The sequence below is a fragment of the Oncorhynchus mykiss genome, chromosome 11 (assembly GCF_057628025.1).
Source record: "Oncorhynchus mykiss isolate SJ-2025 chromosome 11, ASM5762802v1, whole genome shotgun sequence".
NCBI lineage: Eukaryota > Metazoa > Chordata > Actinopteri > Salmoniformes > Salmonidae > Oncorhynchus > Oncorhynchus mykiss.
This window is the reverse complement of record NC_143032.1, coordinates 33467076-33494329: the sequence shown is the minus strand read 5'-3', so window position 1 is coordinate 33494329 and position 27254 is coordinate 33467076. Positions and strand designations below refer to the sequence as shown.

Below are 27254 nucleotides of genomic sequence, written 5' to 3'. Positions count from 1 at the left end.
GGAGTCCATGAGGATGCCTGAATTCTAGTGGGCTCACAATGACTTTACAGCATGCTGCCACTAATCTGGGCATTTAAAACACTATGTTTTGTTCCCTATGTCACAGAAACCACATTCTCACTAGATGCCAGTTATACAAATCAGGTATCTTACATGCAGCCTACATACAGAAGTTATGCATGAATGAACTAAAATGTCTGATGTGTAGTTATTTGCATCCCCCACACTGCTAGACCCGACGCTTACCATCCCAGACTAATGTGAATCGAAAACAAGTTTGCTAGGCTTATTTCACCTGCATTTTACACAGAGGTAGGCAAATACTTTTTTAGGAAGAGCTAATGATAGTACTCCTCCCTAATTCTGTTGGCTAGGCTTACTTCGCTCTGTTCCCTCTAAATCTGTTTTCACTAGCTGGCAAAGACGTGAGTCATATTTTAGAACCTGCCCCGAGCAATGGGAACTGTTCCAGTAGCCTACTTCTACTACCTCACGTTTACCAAGGCATTACTGATGAGGTTTGACTTCTTCATACTGACCCTGTACACGCTCGGGTTGTATAACCGATGTACAACGCATTTTACATCACAATGGATATGATACAACTGATATTCTTGTGACGCAACAGTTGTGTAAAACATTTTTTGTGCAGACAAACTCTGTTCGATCACTGCTTTGTCAAGTGTGTAGTACAAAGGGTTGCACATTTTGGGGAATATTCAGAGGTGGAAACTTCCCGTGGAAATATATGGGAATTAACTGGAATATAGGGGAATTAATGGAAATATATGCATATTAATACCATTTAAATGTAGATGTTTTTTGCATTGGATAAATTTACCATATCATATGGAGACAAACATAAACCTTTTACCTTATCATAAGTAGACATAATTGCAAATTATTAAACCTTCCAAATTAAAAACACTTAATAATTTAGTTATGAATTTAACTTTAATTAAATGAGTTGACTCTTCACATGGGATGATTTCACTGAACAACAAAAGAAAGGGAAAATGAATGATCCCCAATGATCCATCGCTTCTCCAAAAACATACATCTGTAAAATGATACTGTAGACATTAAAGCTTTGCTTGTCTTCCTCTCAGGCTTCCGTGTCTTCTCCCTGGACCTCCTCAATGTCCACCTTTTGAACATCAGACTCTGAGGCCTCATGTTCACTGTCACTTTTCAACCTTTTTGAGGATGGCTTGTTGTCAGGCTCAAAAAGCCTAAAATGTTCCCGGACGGCCTCCAATTTTTCAACCCTTGTATTGGTCAGCCTGTTGCGTGCTTTGGTGTGTGTGTTCCCAAACAAGAACCAGTTGCGCTCTGAGGTGGCTGATGTTGATGCGATTTGCATGATGATGGAGGCAACAGGGGAAACAGCCTCAGACCCAGGAAGTCCCTTCCACCAGGTGGCTGATGAGATATGTTGGCATGATTGCCATATTGCATCTCCATCCCAAAGCACTTGCTTGGAAGTGTACTAAGGTGGTGAGACACGGTAGTGATGACCACCTTGAATGATCGGATATGAAAAGCCAACTGACATTTACTCCTGAGGTGCTGACCTGTTGCACCCTCTACGACCACTGTGATTTATTATTCATTTATGTATGAACATTTGAACATCTTGGCCATGTTCTGTTATAATCTCTACCCGGCACAGCCAGAAGTGGACTGGCCACCCCTCATAGCCTGGTTCCTCTCTAGGTTTCTTCCTAGGTTCTGGCCTTTCTAGGGAGTTTTTACTAGCCCCTGTGCTTCTACACCTGCATTGCTTGCTGTTTGGGGTTTTAGGCTGGGTTTCTGTACAGCACTTTGTGACATCAGCTGATGTAAGAAGGGCTTTGGAAATAGATCGATGACACCATAGGCCTTGTTCATCTCTGCACCAGACAGGATGCTCTTGCCAGCATACTTGGGGTCCAACATGTAACGTAAACTCACCCCATTCCATACAAATGTGCGCAACTGCGCAAACGAGGCTGCAAAGGAAACTAATGGGACTGTAGCGATTGTGTTGACTTCAACATCTGGGGTGGGAACTACGTTTCTATTCAAGCGTTGATCGACATGGTAATGGCTCTATAGTATTGGAGAAAAGTTGAAAAAACGGACCCTCCGTTACATCATGACGTGCCATGCAGTAACGTACAGCGCGCATAAAGCAACTATTTCTCTCTTACAATCTCTATCCACAAGGTGTAGCACTTCTCTCATCGTTTAAAAACAAGAAATGGACAGTGACGGGGTAAGGGGGTTACCTAGTTGTTTTTTTTGCGTCATCACAGCATGCGATCATGACTCTCAAAGCCGCTATTTACTTCTAAGATCACTTTAGCACCGCCCTCAAAACCCGATTCAAATTCGACACAAACCTTCAAATAGGTATGTAATGACACATTATATAAACTCTTTATAGTGTTTTATTTACATTTTAGAGGCGATAAGGTGATAAGTTGGAGAGATCGAGTGAAAAAATGTAGTTTTCCCACACAACATCTGTCCTCACTACCACGCATTAGTTTCGATTCCCCACCCGCGATTTTTAAAAGACCCAATGGAGTTCATTGCCTTCTTGAATAATGCAGAGATGGGCATCATGAAGGTCTCGTAATGGAATTTGTTGGAAAGGGGAGAAATTGTGCTTTACAATGGTATTGACATTACAGTTGATCTGGAAGTATTACGTTTTTTGGGCACTAAAATAAGGTCAATTGTACGGACCAAGACGATGTACAAAAGTGAGTGAGTTTACGTTACATTGCGGCGTGTATGGGCTTCAGGCAGAAGGCTTCATGCTTTTTTATGTATTTCAGAACTGCAGTTTCCTCTGCTTGGAGCAACAGTAAAGTGGGCAGAGCAGTATAGATTTCTTCTCTTACATCTGCAAGCTGAGTCTGAACATCAGACAGGATGACATTGTCTCCCTCAATCTGTGCAATGGCTACTGCTATAGGTTTCAGGAGTTTCGGGCTGCTTACCACTCTCTTCCAAAATACATCATCCAGGAGGATCCTCTTGATGGGGCTGTACATATCGGCAGACTGTGATATGGCCATTTCTTGGAAAGACTCCCTCCCCTCCAGGAGACTGTCAAACATGATGACAACACCACCCCAACGGGTGTTGCTGGGGTGCTTCAATGTGGTGCTCTTATTCTTCTCACTTTGCTTAGTGAGGTAGATTGTTGCCATAACTTGATGACCCATCACATGCCTAACCATTTCCTTGGCTCTCTTGTAGAGTGTATCAATTGTTTTCAATGCCTTGATGTCCCTGAGGAGCAGATTCAATGCATGAGCAGCACAGCCAATGGGTGTGATGTGAGGGTAGGACTCCTCCCACTTTAGACCAAGCCACCTTCATGTTCGCAGCATTGTCTGTCACCAGTGCAAATACCTTCTAGTCATTTAGGCAGGTTGCCTTAGTGTTCTTGGGCACACAGACTATAGTGGTCTGCTTGAAACATGTTGGTATTACAGACTCAATCAGGGACATGTTGAAAATGTCAGTGAAGACACCTGCCAGTTGGTCAGCACATGCCCAGAGCACACGTCTTGGTAATCCGTCTGGCCCCGTGGCCTTGTGAATGTTGACCTGTTTTAAGGTCTTACTCACGTCGGCTACATAGAGCGTGAAACACAGTCGCCCGTAACAGCTGATGCTCTCATGCATGCCTCAGTGTTGCTTGCCTCGAAGCAAGCATAGAAGTTATTTAGCTCATCTGGTAGGCTCGTGTCATTGGGCAGCTCGCGGCTGTGCTTCCCTTTGTAGTCTGTATTAGTTTGCAAGCACTGCCACATAAGACGAGCGTCGGAGCCGGTGTCTTACGATTCAGTCTTATCCCTGTATCGGTGCTTTGCCTGTTTGATGGTTCGTCAGAGGGCATAGCAGGATTTCTTATAAGCTTCCGGGTTAGAGTCCCGCACCTTGAAAGCAGCAGCTCTACCCTTTAGCTCAGTGCGAATGTTGCCTGTAATCCATGGCTTCTGGTTGGAGTATCACTGTGGGGACGACGTCCTCGATGCACTTATTGATAAAGCCAGTGACCTATGTGGTGTACTCCTCATTGTAATCGGAAGAATCCCGGAACATGTTCCAGTCTGTGATAGCAAAACAGTCCTGTAGTTTGGCATCTGCTTCATCTGACCACTTTTTTTATAGACCAAGTTACTGGTGCTCCCTGCTTTAATTTTTGCTTGTAACCAGGAATCAGGAGGATAGAATTGTGGTCAGATTTACCAAATGGAGGGCGAGGGAGAGCTTTGCACACGTCTCTGTGTGTGGAGTACAGGTGATCTAGAATTTATTTCCCTCTGGTTGCGCATTTCACATGTTGATAGGACTCAGCTGACTGAGTGCGGTTTTAGCGACAGCTTTCGTCTGTGGGGGTAAATAACCAGCCACGAAAAGTATAGATGAGAACTCTCTTGGCCAAAAGTGTGGTCTACAGTTTATCATAAGATACTCTACTTCAGGCGAGCATAATCTAGAGACTTCCTTAGTTTTTGTGCATCCGCTGTTGTTTACAAATATACACAGACCTCCCCCCCTCGTCTTGGCAGAGTGTGCTGTTCTATCTAGCCGGTGCAGCGTATATCCTGCTAGCTGAATATCCATGTCATCATTCAGCCACGATTTAGTGAAACATAAGATGTTACAGTTTGTCTTGTCCCGTTGGTAGGATATTCGTGATCGTACCTCGTTTAGTTTGTCCAATGATTGTACATTGGCGAGTAATATTGACTAACGGCAGCTTTCCCACTCGCCTTTTCCGGATCCTTACGAGGCACCGTGCTCTGTGTCCTCTGTACCTGCGTCTCTTTCTCTTGCCGATAATGGTGATGCCTGCCTTGTTGGGTGTTCTCAGTATATCCTGTGCATCCTGCTTGTTGAATAAAACATCTTAGTCTAGTAGTGGTGTGGGCTCAATAGCATCTCATTAGTGTGCAATATCTTGAGAATCAGCTGTTCATGTGATGGAAGAATGTGTTGTGCATGCAGAGGGTTGCAATTCCATTCAATTAGGGATAATTTAACCAAAATATGCCACAAGACCCAGAATTGCCTTATGTGTATCCCACAAAAAAGGTTCAGTGTTATAAGCAAAAAAATATATGCCAAATTCCCAGGCTAAACTTCCCATGGAAAATTTCTGGAAATTTCCTGGAAAGTTTCCGACCCTTTGCAACCGTAGTTGTACAAATAGGGTATGTACAGTGGGGCAAAAAAGTATTTAGTCAGCCACCAATTGTGCAAGTTCTCCCACTTAAAAAGATGAGAGAGGCCTGTAATTTTCATCATAGGTACACTTCAACTATGACAGACAAAATGAGAAAACAAATCCAAAAAATCACATTGTAGGATTTTGAATGAATTTATTTGCAAATTATGGTGGAAAACAAGTATTTGGTCACCTACAAACAAGCAAGATTTCTGGCTCTCACAGACCTGTAACTTCTTCTTTAAGAGGCTCCTCTGTCCTCCACTCGTAACCTGTATTAATGGCACCTGTTTGAACTTGTTATCAGTATAAAAGACACCTGTCCACAACCTCAAACAGTCACACTCCAAACTCCACTATGGCCAAGACCAAAGAGCTGTCAGAGGACACCAGAAACAAAATTGTAGACCTGCACCAGGCTGGGAAGACTGAATCTGCAATAGGTAAGCAGCTTGGTTTGAAGAAATCAACTGTGGGAGCAATTATTAGGAAATGGAAGACATACAAGACCACTAATAATCTCCCTCGATCTGGGGCGCCACGCAAGATCCCACCCCGTGGGGTCAAAATGATCACAAGAACGGTGAGCAAAAATCCCAGAACCACACGGGGGGACCTAGTGAATGACCTGCAGAGAGCTGGGACCAAAGTAACAAAGCCTACCATCAGTTAAACACTACGCCGCCAGGGACTCAAATCCTGCAGTGCCAGACGTGTCCCCCTGCTTAAGCCAGTACATGTCCAGGCCCGTCTGAAGTTTGCTAGAGAGCATTTGAATGATCCAGAAGAAGATTGGGAGAATGTCATATGTTCAGATGAAACCAAAATATAACTTTTTGGTAAAAACTCATCGTGTTTGGAGGACAAAGAATGCTGAGTTGCATCCAAAGAACACCATACCTACTGTGAAGCATGGGGGTGGAAACATCATGCTTTGGGGCTGTTTTTCTGCAAAGGGACCAGGACGACTGATCCGTGTAAAGGAAAGAATGAATGGGGCCATATATCGTGAGATTTTGAGTGAAAACCCCCTTCCATCAGCAAGGGCATTGAAGATGAAACATGGCTGGGTCTTTCAGCATGACAATGATCCCAAACACACCGCCCGGGCAACGAAGGAGAGGCTTCGTAAGAAGCATTTCAAGGTCCTGGAGTGGCCTAGCCAGTCTCCAGATCTCAACCCCATAGAAAATCTTTGGAGGGAGTTGAAAGTCTGTGTTGCCCAGCAACAGCCCCAAAACATCACTGCTCTAGAGGAGATCTGCATGGAGGAATGGGCCAAAATACCAGCAACAGTGTGTGAAAACCTTGTGAAGACTTACAGAAATGTTTGACCTCTGTCATTGCCAACAAAGGGTATATAACAAAGTATTGAGAAACTTTTGTTATTGACCAAATACTTATTTTCCACCATAATTTGCAAATAAATTCATTAAAAATGTTCTGGATTTTTCCCCCACATTTTGTCTGAAGAACTTGCACAATTGGTGGCTGACTAAATACTTTTTTGCCCCACTGTATGGGGATATTGATACTAGTATGGGCTTTAGATAGTAATCTGTAGTTGATCCAGTCAAATAGATTTTATGAGCGTGTGGAAACACGGCCCCATGGTGTCCATCCAAACTCCAACTCCAAACTTCCAAACTCAAACAATTAGTTCTCATTTTACCACATTTTAATTGTTAAATCAAATCAAACCTTCTGGGAAGATTGACTATCTTGGCACCCTTGTGTACTCGCTGAATCCACATGAAAGATATTTTTAGTTGCTTTCATCAAATATTGTCTTCATAAGCTTCTACCTTGAAGTGTAATTTGGCACAGCAGTACTAAAAAATAACTGAGAAATGGTTTTAATCTCGGAAACTCAGAATCAAATCTTGCAAGAGCGCTCCATTTAGGTTCTGACATCTTAACCCAGTCTAAGAAATAAACCTCCCATGCCACTCTGTCAACATCACGGCAAATCTCATGCGAGTGCATTCCATCTATTGGCACAATGGACAGTTTTTAACATCTCGTCCCGTGTTTTATGATTCTGGGGGGAGAGGTTTAGATGTTAGACTAGTGCGAGTGGTGGAACCAGGATGGAAATTCTTTGTTAGTTCCCACCTAGCTCTGCTCTGTTTGGATTCATTCTGCTCACCCTGTTTACACACTGTATAAACTGTACAGAATATAAGATTTTTTTTACACTGATATCATGTATGGTCAGTCCTTGCATCGATAGCTCTATCTATGAATTTGAGTGGTTACATTTCTCCAGACCCATCTGTCTGGGCATTCATAACATAGGCATTCATAACATATAAGGCATTCATAACCTATAGGCATTCATAACATAAAGGTCATTAACAGGTTGTTACGCTCACTTGTTGTATTGGGAATTTACTGCAACAGTGTTGTGCTGCCGTTCTGCATATATGGATCAAATATATTTGTTAATTGATAGTAGATGGATGTAATGTAGGATCTGACCTAAACTCGGCAACCAAGAACCAAATCTTGCGTGAGCGCTTGTGCCTCCCCTTCCGCAGATCAAAAGATACCAGGTGTAGGTGCACCCCTGTGAAATAGGAGTGTGGGATTGATGGACCCACATTCATTGCTCGGACACACGCACGCAAGCACAGAGAGTAGTCTGATCCTTTGGCTAGCATTACAAATCTGCCTGAGGGGAATGATGGGGGATGAGGGAGCCTTGGTTCAAGACATTGAGATGATTGTGGAGAAAATGAAAGAGCCAAACAATCATGGATGGATCAGTGTCCGGGTCCCGTTTTCTTAAAGTGTCTCAGAGTAGGAGTGCTAATCTACGATCAGGTCGTCCCTGTCCATGCAATCTGATTTGATCATGACCTAAAAGGCAACACTGATCCTATATCCGCATTCCCATGATAAAACACTTCATGAACAAGGGCTCTGCTCTCAGCTGTGAATGTGTGCCTTGAGCACGACTGTCTTATTCATGATCTAGTTCTATTGGAAGGGAGCGGGACAGAAGGACAAGAGAGATTCATTATCTTTCTATCAGTGTTTATCAACGCTTGCTCAAACGGTCTGCTTTTTAATTCTTGGAACATTCTTGACCTTTTCGCTGTCCACAACTAATTCCCATTCGAAACCCCTGTGGTGTGTGAGCCTTCATCTGAGAGAGGAACCGTCATCTGTCTGTTGCCATGTCTCTCTCTCACTCACTCTCACTCCAGAACAGAAAAGGGCACAGAGGCTATTAATAGCAAACAAACAGGATACAACTGGACTACTAGAGGAACTGGTAACTGATCGCTCTACAAAGTTGATTTCATTGTTTATCAGTTTGTTTATGTAGTTAAGAAGGCATTATTTGACAAATATAATTCATTTATCAGTTTGTTTTAAATCTGGGCTTGGGCCCATGTGTGATTGACGTTTAGTAATAAATATAGTTGACATGGCTAAATTATCTTTGAACATGTATAGGACTTTCGTTGGTCGCTTTTTGTCCGTCTATCTTTGGACAACATGGGCTGCACAATGGTTTCAGGTTTAGTTGAGGACGAGGGCTGATTTGACCCATCGTTAGTGCAGTGGAATCATGAGCTGTGTTTGAAAACTCATACTATCCGCACTAACCATACTTTTTGTGACGTGAATTTTGGACATAGTTAGTATGCCAGAAATTCCCAGATGTCGTACTAAATTCACCAAAATACAAAGTATATAAGCAGTGGACACTATCGCTGTACTTTTTGAGCCCATAATGCAATTCTTCAGAAAATGGGCATGGTTTCACAACGCTTTCTTATTTGAAGAAAATGACGGAAAATATGCATCTGAAGTTCGACGAAAGCAGATAAAAATTCATTGTTTTAACTAATTATGACATGTTGAGCAATGTAATGACTTTTCAAATAAGTTACACGTTATGTTGGCTGACAATGTTTTTACCTACGCTATCCTTACAAACCGCATAGCATTAAAGCAGTATGTAATAGAGGTCGACTGATTATGATTTTTCACCGCCGCTACCGATACCGATTTATTGGAGGACCAAAAAAAGCCGATACCGATTAATCTGCCGATTTTGTTTTATTTGTAATAATGACAATTACAACAAAACTGAATGAACACTTATTTTAACTGAATATAATACATCAATAAAATCAATTTAGCCTCAAATAAATAATGACACATGTTCAATTTGGTTTAAATAATGCAAAAACTAAGTGTTGGAGAAGAAAGTAAAAGTGCAATATGTGCCATGTAAGAAAGCTAACGTTTAAGTTCCTTGCTCAGAACATGAGAACATATGAAAGCTGGTGGTTCCTTTTAACATGAGTCTTCAATATTCCCAGGTAAGAAGTTTTAAGTTGTAGTTATAGGAATTATAGGACTATTTCTCTCTATACCATTTGTATTTCATTAACCTTTGACTATTGGATGTTCTTATAGGCACTTTAGTATTGCCAGTTTAACAGTATAGCTTCCGTCCCTCTCCTCGCTCCTCCCTGGGCTCGAACCAGAAACACAACGACAACAGCCACCCTCGAAGCAGCGTTAACCATGCAGAGCAAGGGGAACAACCACTCCAAGTCTCAGAGCGAGTGACGTTTGAAACGCTATTAGCGCGCACCCCGCTAACTAGCTAGCCATTTCACATCGGTTACACAAGCCCAATCTCAGGAGTTGATAGGCTTGAAGTCATAAATGCACAATGAAGAACTGCCGGCAAAACGCACGAAAGTGCTGTTTGAATGAATGCTTACGAGGCGGCCCAAACTGTTGCATATACACTGACTCTGCGTGCAATGAACGCAAGAGAAGTGACACAATATCACCTGGTTAATATTGCCAGCTAACCTGGATTTCTTTTAGCTAAATATGCAGGTTTAAAAATATATACTTCTGTGTATTGATTTTAAGAAAGGCATTTATTTTCATGGTTAGGTACACATTGGAGCAACGATACGCACCGCATCGATTATATGCAACGCAGGACACGCTAGATAAACTAGTAATATCATCAACCATGTGTAGTTAACTAGTGATTATGATTGATTGATAGTTTTTTATAAGATAAGTTTAATGCTAGCTAGCAACTTACCTTGACTTCTTACTGCATTCGTGTAACAGGCAGGTTCCTCGTGGAGTGCAATGAGAGGCAGGTGGTCAGAGCGTTGGACTAGCAAACTGTAAGGTTGCAAGATTGAATCCCCCGAGCTGACAAGTGGAAAATCTGTCGGTCTGCCCCTGAACGAGGCAGTTAACCCACTGTTCCTAGGCCGTCATTGAAAATAAAAATGTGTTCTTAACTGACTTGCCTAGTTAAAGAAAGATTAAATAAAGGTGTAAAAAAAAAATAGGGCCAAATCGGTGTCCAAAAATATTGATTTCCGATTGTTATGAAAACTTGAAATCGGCCCTAATTAATCGTCCATTCCGAGTAATCGGTCGACCTCTAGTATGTAACGTTACCGGTATGTTGGCTAGTTGCTTAATGTTAGTTGGCTACTAATACATTGAACTTGCCAGGCAGTATATTAACTAACTACCCAATATTTATTGACTTGATTATTCTCATTCTTGATTATTCTCATAGTGGTATAGTCGTGGTGCGTTTTAATGGACATTGTTAATTGTGGCTAAATACTACGATTTCAGAGCACTCTCACGCAGAATAACTAATGAATTTACGAACGCTCAACACCAGTTGAATATGGTCAGGGTCAGTAAACGTTGGCAAAAAAAAGAGCCTAATTCAATTGTTGCCAGCAGCACAGCCGGTCACCAACTCTCTGGATAACATGAAAACAGCCAAACCAGTTCTGGTAGGGCGTGTAAAATGGTCAGAGTGAGGTGTTCTCTCATTTGTTTCTGGAAGTAGCTAGCCAATGTTAGCCAGTTAGCTTGGGTGCTTGACTGCAGTTGAAAAGCTCGGATCAACCCTACTCCTCGGCCATAGCGTCCAGTGTGTGCACTCTGAACACTCTGAGAGCGAAACTGTCACGTTCTGACCTTAGTTCCTTTGTTATGTCTTTGTTTTAGTTTGGTCAGGGCGTGAGTTGGGGTGGGTAGTCTATGTTCGTTTTTTTATGTTGCATTTATGTGTTTGGCCTGGTATGGTTCTCAATCAGAGTCAGGTGTCGTTCGTTGTCTCTGATTGAGAATCATACATAGGTAGCCTTTTCCCACCTGTGTTTTGTGGGTGATTATTTTTCAGTGTCAGTGTTTGTTCCACACAGGACTGTTTCGTTCGTTTAGTTTATTCACGTTGTTATTTTGTATTTCAGTGTTCAGGCAAATAAACATCATGAACACGTACCACGCTGCGCATTGGTCTGATATTTCCTACTACTCCTCAGACGAGGAGGACGACGATCGTTACAGAAACGCTCTGAATTTACGACGAGACAATCTGACAACGCTCTGGATTTACGAATGCCCAGAGCACACTCTGGCGCTCCAGATTGAATTTACGAACACACCCGAAATTGTAAAATGTCTAGTCATTTGTTATGCTAACAAGCTAGCAAGAGGTTGCATAGCAACCGCATCAACTTAGACGGTAGACGGGCGAAGCGCTAGTATGCTCAAGTGAAACGATACTGTCAGTTTACAGTATACTAAAATGAACTAATAGTATGTAGTGTACAGTATGTCAGTATGCATATTTGAACACAGCTATGGTGTTTTGTAGTCATATATATATATATATATATATATATATATATATATATATATATATATATATATATATATATATATATATATATATATATATATATATTTTTTTTTTTTTTCTTAATTACAATGACGGCCTACCCCGACCAATCCCTATCCCGGACAACGCTGGGCCAATTGTGCACCTCCCTATGGGACTCCCAATCACGGCCGGTTTTGATACAGCCCAGGATCGAACCAGGGTCTGTAGTGACACCTCTAGCACTGAGATGCAGTGCTTCAGACCGCTGTGCCACTCGGGAGCAGTTAGTGGAGACATGTCAAGTTTGTTTTAAGATCATTTGCTGGCCATTGTACAGCATAGAGCTTCTCCCAGCGTAGATTAATCTGGAAACATCTGTGTCTCGCTCCTGTTCTCTCTCTAGGGTGTCATTTTGGGAGGCACACTAGAGCATAGTGCTGCGCTGAATCAGAGGTGCGCGGGGCTGCCTTAATCGACATGCACGTCTTCGGCGCCCGGGCAACAGTGGGTTAACTGCCTTGGGATCTGCTGTCTAAGGGTCTTGCTGTCTAAGGGATGCATAGAAACCCTAAACCCATGATTTAAGATACCTCTGTCTGTTAGTACATTGTCTCTGCTGAACAGCCTCATGGCTACCAGTAGGTAAGCACCTTGAGCTATTGACATTTTGTGGTGATCTTGCTCAATAGTACGTGTGCCATTTTGATGACTGGCCATTTTACTGCGGTATTGTATTCGCTCTCGCTCTCTCTCTCTCTCTCTCTCTCTCTCTCTCTCTCTCCTAATCGCTCTATCTCTGTATGTCCTGTTCACTGCTTCTCACTCTTTGTCTTTCTCTTTCTTTCTTTCTTTCTTTCTCGTTCTTTCTTTCTTTCTTTCTTTCTTTCTTTCTTTCTTTCTTTCTTTCGTTCTTTATTTATTTCTCAACACTCCCTCTGTAATTAATCAATACACTTTTAAACATTGTATGTGATTTCAAAATACACAGGGAATACCAGCCCTATTCACATAATGACTCCTAATTAGCCTTAATGATTAGGTGTTGAACAATGTGAGGCCACAGTCATGAAATCAAGGAGATTTCTTCCTGTGTTGTGTGACGGATCTCCTTCAGCACTCTCTACTGTGCTGACCTAGGATCAGGTTCCCTCTGTGTGTGTAATCTTATTCATTGTGATCTAAAAGGCAAAAATGATCCTAGATCAGCACTCCTACTCTGAGACGCATGATAAACACAGCCCATAATTTTAAGTGGTTTTAATGGGCGTTTTCCATTTTGATTTGTTTTATACTTAACCAAACTAGGACTAGACTAACATTGAAGTTGTCCAATATGTAGAATTTTTCCTTTATATAGTACTGTAGCAATTTATCATTATAGGATCCTTACCATATGTGGATTCATACCAGTATACCTTAAAAGGCACTATATTACCCAGCTCTAACACTAGATATACATTATGTATGCTCTAGTCTATACAGTACCAGTCAAAAGTTTGAACACCTACTCATCGAAGGGTTTTTCTTTATTTTTACTATTTTCTACATTGTAGAATAATAGTGAAGACATCAAAACTATGAAATAACACATGTAGTAATCAAAACAAGTGTTAAATAGCCACCTTTTGCCTTCATGACAGCTCTGCACACGCTTGGCATTCTCTCAACCAGCTTCATGAGGTAGTCACCTGGAATGCATTTCAATTAACAGTTTTGCCTTGTAACAAGTTAATTTGAGCCAATCAGTTGTAGGGGTAGGGGTGGTATACAGAAGATAGCACTATTTGGTAAAATACCAAGTCCATATTATAGCAAGAACAGCTCAAATAAGCAAAGAGAAATGACAGTCCTTCGTTACTTTCAGACATCACGGACAGTCAATCCGGAAAATTTCAAGAACTTTTAAAGTTTCTTCAAGTACAGTTGCAAAAACCACCAAGAGCTATGATGAAACTGGCTCTCATGAGGACCACCACAAGAAAGGAAGACCAAGAGTTACCTCTGCTGCAGAGGATCTGTTCATTAGAGTTAACTGCACCTCAGAAATTCAGCCCAAATAAATGCTTCACAGAGTTCAAGACACATCACAACATCAACTGTTCAGAGGAGGGAACCAGGCCTTCATGGTTGAATTGCTGCAACGAAATCACTAAAGGACACCAATAAGAAGAAGAGACTTGCTTGGGCCAATAAACATGAGCAATGGACATTAGATCGATGGAAATCTGTTCTTTGGTCCGAGTCCAAATTTGAGATTTGGACTCTACCACAGTATTCTGAAGCGATTTGCCGTTGGGATGGCAAATCGCTTCAGAATACTGTGGTTTGCACTTAGTGGGTCATTGTCCTGTTGAAAAACAAATGATAGTCCCAACACACCTCCAGGCTGTGTAAGGGCTATTTGACCAAGAAGGAGAGTGACGGAGTGCTGCATCAGATGACCTGGCCTCCACAATCACCCAACTTCAAACTAATTTAGATGGTTTGGGATGAGTTGGACCGCAGAGTGAAGAAAAAGCAGCCAACAAGTGCTCATCATATGTGGGACCTCCTTCAAGATTGTTGGAAAAGCATTCCAGGTGAAGCTGGTTGAGAGAATGCCAAGAGTGTGCAAAGCTGTCATCAAGGAAAAGGGTGGCTACTTTGAAGAATATAAATTATATTTTGATTTGTTTAACACTTTTTTGGTTACTACGTGACTCCATATGTGTTATTTCATAGTTTTGATGTCTTCACTATTATTCTACAATGTAGAAAACAGTAAAAATAAAGAAAAACCCTTGAATAAATAGGTGTGTCCAAACTTTTGATTAGTACTGTACGTGCTAGGAATACATTATGTATGCTCTAGTCTCTACACGCTAGAAGATCTCTTATCTGTGCTGTTATGCGAGTGAGATTCCATCTACTACTCCTTTCTGAGGTTGCCAGGTTGGTGAAATTCGCAGAAGATGCTGAGAATACCATCTCCTCTGTGGTGTGAGCTGCCAGGTCCAGGTCAGGCAAAACCTCCATGTGGTCGGCATTTTAATTAATCAACTATTTCTGTATATTTGTTCCACTTCATTTAAAATCACTTCTACTCCACATCTGATTCTATAGTCTCACATGCTTGGAATGCGGACACACACAAATGTACACACACACACAGTTTTCTGTGGAATCAACCTGTTATAAAAAGGATTTAATTAATTTTCATAGTAGATGTAATAGATAAACAAGTTTATTTCCAGCAAACTTACGTGTAAATATTTGTATGAACATAACAAGATTCAACAACTGATACAAAAACTGACATGTTACTAACAGAAACTGAATAATGTGTCCCTGAACAAAGGGGAGGGTCAAAATCAAAAGTAACAGCCAGTATCTGGTGTGGCCCCCAGCCTCATTAAATACTGCAGTGCATCTCCTCCTCATGGACTGCACCAGATTTTCCAGTTGTTGCTGTGAGATGTTACCCCACTTTTCCACCAAGGCACCTGCAATTTCCCGGACATTTCTTGGGGGAATGGCCCTAGCCCTCACCCTCCGATCCAACAGGTCCCAGACGTGCTCAATGGAATTGAGATCCGGGCTCTTCGCTGGCCATGGCAGAACACTGACATTCCTCTCTTGCAGGAAATCATGCACAGAACGAGCAGCATGGCTGGTGGCATTGTCATGCTGGAAGGGTCATGTCAGGATGAGCCTGCAGGAAGGGTACCACATGAGGGAGGAGGATGTCTTCCCTGTAACGCACAGCGTTGAGATTGCCTGCAATAACAACAAGCTCAGTCCGATGATGCTGTGACACACCACCCCAGACCATGACGGACCCTCCACCTCCAAATCGATCCCGCTCCAGAGTACAGGCCTCGGTGTAACGCTCATTACTTTGACGATAAACTCAAATCCGACCATCACCCCTGGTGAGACAAAAACGCGACTCGTCAGTGAAGAGCACTTTTTGCAAGTCCTGTCTGGTCCAGCGACGGTGGGTTTGTGCCCATTGGCGACGTTGTTGCCGGTGATGTCTGGTGAGAACCTGCCTTAAAACAAGCCTACAAGCCCTCAGTCCAGCCTCTCTCAGCCTATTGGACAGTCTGAGCACTGATGGAGGGATTGTGCGTTCCTGGTGTAACTCGGGCAGTTGTTGTTCCCATCCTGTACCTGTCCCGCAGGTGTGATGTTCGGATGTACCGATCCTGTGCAGGTGTTGTTACACATGGTCTGCCACTGCGAGGACGATCAGCTGTCTGTCCTGTAGCGCTGTTTTAGGCGTCTCACAGTACAGACATTGCAATGCATTGCCCTGGCCACATCTGCAGTCCTCATGCCTCCTTGCAGCATGTCTAAGGCACGTTCATGCAGATGAGCAGGGACCCTGGGCATCTTTCTTTTGGTGTTTTTCAGAGTCAGTAGAACGGCCTCTTTAGTGTCCTAGGTTTTCATAACTGTGACCTTTAATTGCCTACCGTCTGTAAGCTGTTAGTGTCTTAACGACCATTCCACAGGTGCATGTTCATTAATTGGTTATGGTTAATTTAACAAGTATGGGAATCAGTGTTTTAATCCTTTATAATGAAGACCTGTGAAGTTATTTGGATTTTTACAAATTATCTTTGAAAGATAGGGTCCTGAAAAAGGGACGTGTCTTTTTTTTGCCGAGTTTATGTTAATTGGGTTGTAATTGGGCTGTTAAGTAATAAAGATTGCATAGTGTTGCTGGGGTGAGAGTGGGGGTTGATGGTGTGGTGGTGGAGTGATGTTGACACTGAAAATTGATAGGGGAAGACAACGGCTTACTCTGGAGTTTTATTCTCTTTTCAAAGTTGCCTCTCACCGGGCCGTATTAACCAGGGATGAAACGGAAGACTTGTATCGGATGGAAGTATATTTGATTCTGGACATGTTTTGCCAGTTGCTCCAGGCTGCTTATGATATAAAGTCATACTTATGAAAAGGGGTTACTTGGGTGTTATGGCTGTGGCTTCAGTTCTTAATTTGTCCTTCCCTAAGCAATTTTAAACGTTCAACCTTACTTTTAGCAGGTTATCCACTATACCTCATCTTCATGGTAATATTAGAGCTAATGTTAGCTTATGTCCTGTCCGCCGCTCATCGCTTTCTCTCCCTTAAGAGGGCTCTATTTTCAGGGCAGTTGATTACTTTGTTTAGCTTTGCCACACTGTGAAATACCCTGTCCCTCCCCCGTCTTCTAGCCCTTTTGGGCCAGAGGGGAGGTTTCTTAGCTGTCGCACATGGCTGCATCTGTCATGGGCCCACTTTGCTGTGCTTTCCTCCTCCTTGAGTTCCTCCACATTGTTTTTAGACCATGCTTTGCTCCCTCTGCAGAGCGACGGCTAAAGACTGCTGACCTAGAAGGAGCCACAGAGAGAAACAGCCATGACAGAATATTACCAGATCTTAGGGGTCCAGAGAAACTCGTCGGCGGAGGACATTAAAAAAGCGTGAGTACCCCGGCATGTTGACGTTAATAACGTGTGACACTCCGAAGGATGTAGTAGACTAATTATAGAAACGGGGTAGAAACCGATAGAGTGCTAACTGCAAGGCTTTCGAAAGTTTCCACTCTGCTCACTCTTCTTGTAAGCTTGCGGACACACACACACACACACACACACCCTCTGATCAATGTTCCCTATTGTCATTAGAGAACTGATGAGTCTTGTGCGTATTGTTGTTTTGCCAATAATATGTTGTGAATGACTGACACACACACACACACTTTTAAAACAACATGATTGTGAGAGTATGATCTGCCCATTAGTGCTGCTAGGCTTGTGGAATCTCAGGTATGCTCGGTTTTTAGGGTTTGGCTGAACATAAAACTAACTCAATTGTGAAGAACGTTTTTTCCCCTATACTACAGTTTTTTTTCTTCCAGTTTTAGTGTTGACGACAAGGTAAAACAACCGTCTTAGTCACTAAATGAATTGAGTAGTGGTAACTTAAACACAATCAGAAGTCGTACTAATTCAGTGTTTTTACTTTCATTGTTAGTGCTGACTGTCCTACATTTGACCTTTTGACTTGATAGATACCACCCCAGACAAAGGTCAAAAGGTTAGGTCAATTGTTTAACAACATCTCTCTGATTCAGTTGATACTCTTACCACTGGGCTGCCCACTTCTAACTCCAGTGCTGTCAAAAACTGGATTTTTTTTCTGTATTTTATATGTATTTACACACTGAGCTTGGAATAACACTGTGAAATTGTGAAAATGCACTTTTAGTGTCAGAGCTGTTTGAAAAGACCGCTGGAAATTCCAACCTGTTTTTGTGGGATGGCGTTTTGGCCTGCCTAGTGAAATCAATAGACCAATATGAGAGTTCCAAACCAATTTCAGCTAGTTTTCAGTTTCCCCCTACCCAATCAGACCACTCCCAGACTTTTTTTGGACCATTTTCATTGAAAACAATCACAGTAAGTTACTTAAAAGAGCTGCAAATTACCTTTTTTTATGAACTCAATTATTATTGATCGCATACACCACCATTGGATAAGATCAATGAAAACCACAGTTGGCACCTCTGTGATAGTTACTCACACAATCAACTGAAGTAGCTTGCAAACAGTAGCTCTTCTGAGAAATCTTACATGTACAGGAAAAGCACTGAAGGATTTGTAGATGGTGCATTTGAAAGTATTCAGACCCCTTGACTTTTTCCCACATTTTGTTACGTTACAATCCATTCCATTCTAAAATGGATTAAACAATTGTTTGCCCTCATCAATCGATCTACACTCAATACCCCATGATGATTAAGCAAAAACATTTTTTGTTTTTTAATTGTTACAAATGTATAAAATAACTATATGTATTCAGACCCTTTACTCAGTACTTTGTTGAAGCACCTTTGGCAGCGATTACAGCCTCGAGTCTTCTTGGGTATGACGCTACAAGTTTGGCACACCTGTATTTGGGGAGTTTCTCACATTATTCTCTGCAGATCCTCTCAAGCTCTGTCAGCTTGGATGAGGCGTGTCGCTGAACAGCTATTTTCAGGTCTCTCCAGAGATGTTCGATGGGGTTCAACTCCAGGCTCTGGATGGGCCACTCAAGGACATTGAGACTTGTCCCATATCCACTCCTGCATTGTCTTGGCTGTGTGCTTAGGGTTGTTGTCCTGTTGGAAGGTGAACCTTTGCTCAAGTCTGAGGTCATGAGCACTCTGGAGCAGGTTTTCATCAAGGATCTCTCTGTCCTTTCCCTCGATCCTGACTAGTCTCCCAGTCACTACTGCTGACATCCCCACAGCATGATGCTGCCACCACCATGCTACACCATAGCGATGGTGCCAGGTTTTTTCCAGACTTGATGCTTGGTGTTCAGGCCGAAGAGTTCATTCTTGCTTTCATCAGACCAGAGAATCCTGTTTCTGAGAGTCTTTAGGTGCGTTTTGGCAAACACCAAGTGGGGTGTCATGAGCCTTTTTACTGAGGAGTGGTTTCTGTCTGGCCACTACCATAAAGGCCTGATTGGTGGAGTGCTGCATAGATGGTTGTCCTTCTGTAAGTTTCTCCCATCTCCACAGAGGAGCTCTGTCAGAGTGACCATCGGCTTCTTGGTCACCTCCCTGACTAAGGCCCTTCTCCCCCGATTGCTCAGTTTGGCCTGGCGGCCAGCTCTAGGAAGAGTCTTGATGGTTCCAAACTTCTTCCATTTAAGAATAATGGAGACCACTGTGTTCTTGGGGGACCTTCAATGCTGCAGTACCCTTCCCCAGATCTGTGCCTCGACACAATCCTACCTCGGGGCTCTACGGACAATTCCTTCAACCTCATGGCTTGGTTTTTGCTCTGACATGCAGAACTTTGGGACCTTATATAGACAGGTATGTGCCTTTTTCCAAATCATGTTCAATCAATTAAATTTACCACAGGTAGACTCCAATCAAGTTGTAGAAACATCTCATGGATGATCAATGGAAATTTTATGGACTTGGAAATGGGATGTTCAATTTCAACTTTCATAGCAAAGGGTCAAAATACTTATGTAAAGAAGGTATTTATTATAGAGTATTGTGTGTAGACTGTTTTGTCTAAATTAACCTTAGTGCCTGGACATGCGATGATGTTGCTAAAGTAGTCAAAGATCTAATAGAAAACAACGTTGCCAGCCTTATCATGTTGTCAAATGTATTTTAGAGAGATGGCAATATCATCAAAAATAGCAATGCTAACGTTAGCTAGCTAAAATCCGGTGGCCTCCCTTCAATTATAGCTAACGTTACACTGCATCTAAAGTCAATCTGGCAACATCGAAATGACAAAAGGTTTTCCTACTAATTATCCTTTTGAATGTCATAGTATTTCCAATCCACTCTAATGCTCTTTTGAAATCTTAGTCAGCGCTCATTGACAATGCATTGAGTAGAACGCTCAGTTCAAGTTCAAAACGAACGTTAAAAACAATATTGTGACGAAACATGCAACCCATGAATCCAGCCCTAGAGATGACCTCTGAGTCTGGCCCATCCTCTGTTCCTCTGTGTGGCTGTGTGTCTATTGGGCTCAGATCAAAAGGTATATACTATAAATGGGACAGAGACGCTGTCTCCTGCAGGAAGGGTTTAGTCAGAGAGAATTGCTGATTCAGCACAAACCTCTGTGCTGTGCTGTCCTGGACTGCAGAGCCATGGGGTTTACACTGCCTCCCTGAAGTCTCCAACTTCAGTGATTTTTGCAATTTGTTCCAGTCATTGGCAGCAGAGAACTGTAAGGAAAGGCAGCCAAAGGAGGTTTTGTCTTTGGGGATGACTAGTGAAATATACCTGCTGGAGCGTGTGCTACGGGTTGGTGTTGCTATGGTGACCAGTGAGCTGAGATAAGGCAGAGCTTTACCTAGCAAAGACTTATAGATGACCTGGAGCCAGTGGGTTTGGTGACGAATATGTAGCGTGGACCAGCCAACGAGAGCATACAGGTCGAAATGGTGGGTGGTATATGGGGCTTTGGTGACAAAACGGATGGCACTGTGATACACTGCATCCAGTTGGCTGAGTAGAGTGTTGAAGGCTATTTTGTAAATGGCATCGCCGAAGTCAAGGATCGGCAGGATAGTCAGTTTTACAAGGGTATGTTTGGCAGCATAAGTGAAGGAGGATTTGTTGCGAAATAGGAAGCTGATTCTAGATTTAATTTTGGATTGGAGATGCTTAATGTGAGTCTGGAAGGAGAGTTTACAGTCTAGCCAGACACATAGGTATTTATAGTTGTCCACATATTCTAAGTCAGAACCGTCCAGAGTAGTGATGCTAGGCGGGCGGGAGGGCAGGTGCGGGCAGCGATCGGTTGAAGAGCATGCATTTAGTTTTACTAGCGTTTTAAGAGCAGTTGGAGGCCACAGAAGGAGTGTTGTATGGCATTGAAGCTTGTTTGGAGGTTTGTTAACACAGTGTCCAAAGAAGAGCCAGATGTATACAGAATGGTGTCGTCTGCGTAGAGGTGGATCAAAGAATCACCCGCAGCAAGAGCGACATCATTGATAAATAAAGACAAAAGAGTCATCCCGAGAATTGAAGGTCCGGACAACAGGCCCTCAGAGTTCAGCGTGTCAATTTAATCTGAGAAGTAGTTAGTGAACCAGGTAAGGCAGTCATTAGAGAAACCAAGGCTGTTGAGTCTGCCAATAAGATTTAGGTGATTGGCAGAGTTGAAGGCCTTGGCCAGGTCGATGAAGACGGCTGCACAGTGCTGTTTTTTATCGATGGTGGTTATGATACCGTTTAGGACCTTGAGCGTAGCTGAGGTGCACCGGTGACCAGCTCAGAAACCGGATTGCATAGTGGAGAATGAATGGTGGGATTCGAGATGGTAAGTGATTAACAACTTCTGGCGCCAACAGAGATGGCCGCCTCACTTCGCATTCCTAGGAAACTATGCAGTATTTTGTTTTTTTATGTGTTATTTCTTACATTGTTAACCCAGGTAATCTTAGGTTTTATTACATACAGTCGGGAGGAACTATTGGATATAATAGCAACGTCAACTCACCAACATTACGACCAGGAATACGACTTTCCCGAAGCGGATCCTCTGTTTTGCCCACCACCCAGGACAATGGATCAGATCCCAGCCGGCGACCCAAAACAACGATGCCGTAGAAGGGGCAGACGGAGCAGTCTTCTGGTCAGGCTCTGTAGATGGGCACATTGCGCACCGCTCCCGAGCATACTACTCGCCAATGTCCAGTCTCTTGACAACAAGGTAGACGAAATCCGTGCTAGGGTAGCCTTCCAGAGAGACATCAGAGACTGTAACGTTCTATGTTTCATAGAAACATGGCTCACTAGAGACACGCTATCGGAGTCGGTACAGCCAGCTGGTTTCTTCACGCATCGCACTGACAGAAACAAGCATCTTTCTGGTAAGAAGAAGGGCGGGGGTGTATGCCTTATGATTAACGAGACGTGGTGTGATCATAACAACATACAGGAACTCAAGTCCTTCTGTTCACATGACCTAGAATTCCTCACAATCAAATGACGACCAAATAATCTGCATAGAGAATTCTCTTCGATTATAATCACAGCCGCATATACCCCCCCCCCCCCCCCCCCCCAAGCAAACACATCGATGGCCCTGAACAAACTTCATTTGACTCTATGTAAACTGGAAACCACATATCCTGATGCTGCATTTATTGTAGCTGGGGATTTTAACTAAGGCTAATCTGAAAACAAGGCTCCCTAAATTCTATCAGCATATCGATTGTGCAACCAGGGCTGGCAAAATACTAGATCATTGTTTTTCTAACTGCCGCGACGCAAATAAGGTCCTGCAGCCCGCCCTACTTTAGGAAAAGCTGACCACACTCCATTTTGTTGCTCCCTGCCTATAGACAGAAACTAAAACAGGAAGCTCCCGCGCTCAAGTCTGTTCAACGCTGGTCCTACCAATCGTATTCCACTCTTCAAGATTGCTTCGATCACGTGGACCGGGATATGTTCCGCATTGCGGCGAACAACAACATTGATGTATACGCTGATTCGGTGAGCGGGTTTGTTAGCAAGTGCATCGGTGATGTCGTACCCACAGCGTCTATTAAAACATTCCCAAACCAGAAACCGTGGATTGATGGCAGTATTCGCGCAAAACTGAAAGCGTGAACCACTGCTTTTAATCAGGGCAAGGTGACCGGAAACATGACCGAATACACACAGTGTAGCTATTCCCTCCGCAAGGCAATCGAACAAGCTAAGCGTCAGTATAGAGACAAAGTAGAGTCGCAATTCAACGGCTCGGACATGAGAGGTATGTAGCAGGGTCTACAATCAATCACGGACTGTAAAAGGAAAACCAGCCCCATCGTGGACCAGGATGTCTTGCTCCCAGACAGACTAAACTTCTTTGCTCGCTTTGAGGACACTACAGTGCCACTGACACGGCCCGCTACCAAAACCTGCGGGCTCTCCTCCGCTGCAGCCGACGTGAACAAAACATTTATACGTGTCAACCCTCGCAAGGCTGCAGGCCCAGACGGCATCCCCAGCCATGTCCTCAGAGCATGGGCAGACTAGCTGGCTGGTGTGTTTACGGACATATTCAATCAATCCTTATCCCAGTCTGCTGTCCCCACATGCTTCAAGGGGGCCGCCATTGTTCCTGTTCCCAAGAAAGCTAAGGTAACTGAGCTAAATGACTACCGCCCCGTAGCTTTCACTTCCGTCATCATGAAGTGCTTTGAGAGACTACTCAAGGACCATATCACCTCCACCCTACCTGACACACTAGACCCACTCCAATTTGCATAACGCCCCAACAGGTCCACAGACGACACAATCACACTGCACACTGCCCTAACCCATCTGGACAAGAGGAATACCTACGTGAGAATGCTGTTCATCGACTACAGCTCAATATTTAACACCATAGTACCCTCTAAACTTGTCATCAAGCTCAAGACCCTAGGTCTCAACCCCGCCCTGTGCAACTGGGTCCTGGACTTGCTGACGGGCCGCCCCCAGGGGTTGAGGGTAGGTAACAACATCTCCACCCCGCTGATACTCAACACTGGGGCCCCACAAGGGTGTGTTCTCAGCCCTCTCCTGTACTCCCTGTTCACCCACGACTGCGTGGCCATGCACGCCTCCAACTCAATCATCAAGTTTGCAGACGACACTACAGTGGTAGGCTTGATTACCAACAACGACGAGACGGCCTACGGGGAGGAGGTGAGGGTCCTTGGAGTGTGGTGTTAGGAAAATAACCTCACACTCAACGTCAACAAAACAAAGGAGATGACCGGGGACTTCAGGAAACAGCAGAGAACGCACCCCCCTATCCACATCGACGGGACAGTAGTGGAGAGGGTAGAAAGTTTTAAGTTCCTCGGCGTACACATCACGGACAAACTGAAATGGTCCGCCCACACAAACAGTGTGATGAAGAAGGCGCAACAGCGCCTCTTCAACCTCAGGAGGCTGAAGAAATTTGGCTTGTCACCAAAAACACAAACTTTTACAGATGCACAATTGAGAGCATCCTGTCGGGCTGTATCACCGCCTGGTACGGCAACTGCTCCGCCCCTCTGGTTCTCCAGAGGGTAGTGAGGTTTGCACAATGCATCACCGGGGGCAAACTACCTTCCCTCCAGGACACCTACACCACCCAATGTCACAGGAAGGCCAAAAATATCATATAGCTGCGGGGGGTGCAGAGCTGTTGGCTGCGGTTGGAGTAGCCAGGTGGAAAGCGTGGTCAGCCGTAGAGAAAGGAGGTGCTCTTATTCTCCATGGACTTTGTGGAGTTAGTGCTGCAGGATACAAATTTCTGTTTGAAAACGCTAGCCTTTGCTTTCCTAACTGCCTGTGTATATTGGTTCCTAACTTCCCTGAAAAGTTGCATACCGCGGGTACTATTCGAAGCTAGTGCAGTGCGCCACAGGATGTTTTTGTGCTGGTCAAGGGCATTCAAGTCTGGAGTGAACCAAGGGCTATATCTGTTATTAGTTCTACATTTTTTGAAAGGGGCATGCTTATTTAAGATGGTGAGGAAGGCACTTTTGAAGAACAACCCTGTAAGCAGTTTACAAGGTATTACAGCAACCCATGCTTTGGTTTCTTTTACCTGGCCACGGATTCAAATGCTAACTTTTTTTTTTTGCATTTGTGGCACAAATCCAATGCATGTCAATGGTACCTATATTAGCATTTCCTTGCTTCATATCCAAATCATCTATAGGTAATGTCATTGAGTTGCACAATACCTTTTTAGATGCTTCAGGATGATTTGGACATGATGTGTGAAAATGCTAATATAGATACAATTTAACTTGCGGATCTGTGCCTCATGCTGAAAAGTTTTAGCATTTGAAACAGTGGACAACAAAACCAGTGCATGGATTGCTGTCATACCTTGTCCATCGACTGAGGAAACCGGAAATAAATCATCTAGAACAACACCATCTAATGGTCAACCTAGTAATAGCAGAATGTAGGATGGGACATAAACATAACTTAAATTACTAATTTCTCGGAACAGGAAACCCCCGCACCCCACCCCACCCCCACCACCAAATTCACTGGGAATTCATTACATAGGATGAAGACCAATACTCCGAGCTGGATCTCCATACTACTTGTCAGACATAGAGAACTGATACTATATTCTTGTGGGGTTAGCGTGGCGTGTCCGTGGAAGGTTTAGACAATTTATTTGGATTTCTCATGTCTACCTCATTGGATGTTGGGTACTATATTTATTGAAGATTAAATGAATCCTATACATTTAAAATAGCCCAATCAATTAGTAATCAATTAGCTTAGTTTCTCAGAGATCAATTTGTTTTACAAAATAATGTTGCAGGAATGCTTATCTTAAATGTTTCTAACAGGAAAGAAATTAAATTGGAGATGGTGGGTGTCAAACCTCTTACTTGTGCTTTTTTAGGTGTGTGACCAATGTGAGTCTTTCCGTGTGTAGATGATGATGTAATATAGTAGTGCTGAGCGATTAACTGAAATTTCGGTTATTTTTCATTTTGGCCGACGTCGGTTAAATTATTTGAATTCCATTGTAGTAGGGAGTTGTAGTTTCTAACAGTCCAATATTCTACATAGCTTAGCACATAACACGTTGTAATTAACTACAATGACCATAATTCATTACGCATCTACTTTCCCGGTCTGTGTTTATTTTACGACTGCTACTACGGGAAGAGAGAAAAGTGCGCGATCGTGAGGTGATAAAGAGAGCAGCTGTTGTATTTCTACCTGAAAATACATTTGTCATCATGAGCTGTGTTTTCACATCTATTACTCCCCCCCTTGTTTTTAAAGCAAGTTTGCTGCAATTATACACATTTTGGGCTAATTGAGTGACTGCTGATGCACAACCAAATTTGTAAATTGCACCTTGTGTATTGTAACTCTCAACTGTAAGCTGGCACCAGTTGCCCAACACTGATCTAACTGATTTGATAGTTGGTATTCAGCAGTCATAAAAGTATACCTTATTTTCTACAGCATAGGCACCAGCTCTATAGAGATGAGATGATTTGGAATGAAAACATAGTCATCAGATAAAACAAATGTAATATACACAACTGAAATATTGAATTTTAAAATAATGTGAATAATTGATGGTTAATAAGTGATAAGCAGTAATGGACAGTCATTACCATCTTGGGAAATGTATTAATAGTTTTACTCTGTTACAGCATTCAACCCACATAATGCATAGTGCATATCAAATGATCGAAATCGAAAACCGTGATTTACTTTTAAATAATCGAACCAAAATTGAACCGATCTCAAAAGGCACTAGTCGCTCAGCACTATAATGTGGAGTACATGTATTTCTGCCATACTGTAGGTACAGAAAGCTAGCACTCAAGTGGCATCCAGACAAGAACCCTGACAACAAGGAGGACGCAGAGAGAAAGTTCAAAGAGCTTTCAGAAGCCTATGAGGTCCTGTCAGACGGTAAGAGCCCCCCCATAAGACAGTTTAAATGCTAAAATAAAATCAAAAGCTATCGTACATGTCCGGCATCACGGATACCAATACCACATCCGGTTGTAAAATAAAATAAAAAATATCAAGACATTTTATGGAGAAATGCTCACTGCTAATATAATAATGAGTGATTGCGTCTTGTTATGATCTGGTGTCTAGAAATGTATGCTAGCTAGGTACACACAGGTGGTGTTAAGTGGTGTCTTCCTGCTATACACATTGTATTACATGTGTCCGAGGTGACCTATTTTAAGAAATGCCATTAGTTTGTGTCGAAAGTTTAAAGATCTTTGATAGGAAGATGAGCGATTTGAAAAGGGGCGGCAGGTAGCCTAGTGGTTAGAGCATTGGGCCTAGTGGTTAGA

At 43.0% G+C, this 27254-nt stretch overlaps 1 protein-coding gene across 11 annotated transcripts in view; it reads left to right on the top strand.

The window, feature by feature from the left end:
* Window positions 1–27254, top strand: part of LOC110535590 (dnaJ homolog subfamily B member 6) — a 63419-nt gene that overhangs the window by 6995 nt on the left and 29170 nt on the right. For 8 of the 11 annotated variants that reach the window (XR_016484447.1, XM_021620674.3, XM_021620670.3 and 5 more), the window contains exons 2-3: window positions 17259–17374; window positions 26747–26856. Coding sequence is in view for 10 of the 11 variants with exons in the window: in XM_021620674.3 (XP_021476349.3) it covers window positions 17310–17374; window positions 26747–26856 (175 nt within the window). In the remaining variant the exon portion in view is untranslated. Of the gene's footprint in view, window positions 1–8124; window positions 8514–17258; window positions 17375–26746; window positions 26857–27254 lie in introns of those variants that run through there. The other 3 variants (XM_090189884.1, XM_021620671.3, XM_090189886.1) reach the window with 2 other exon arrangements.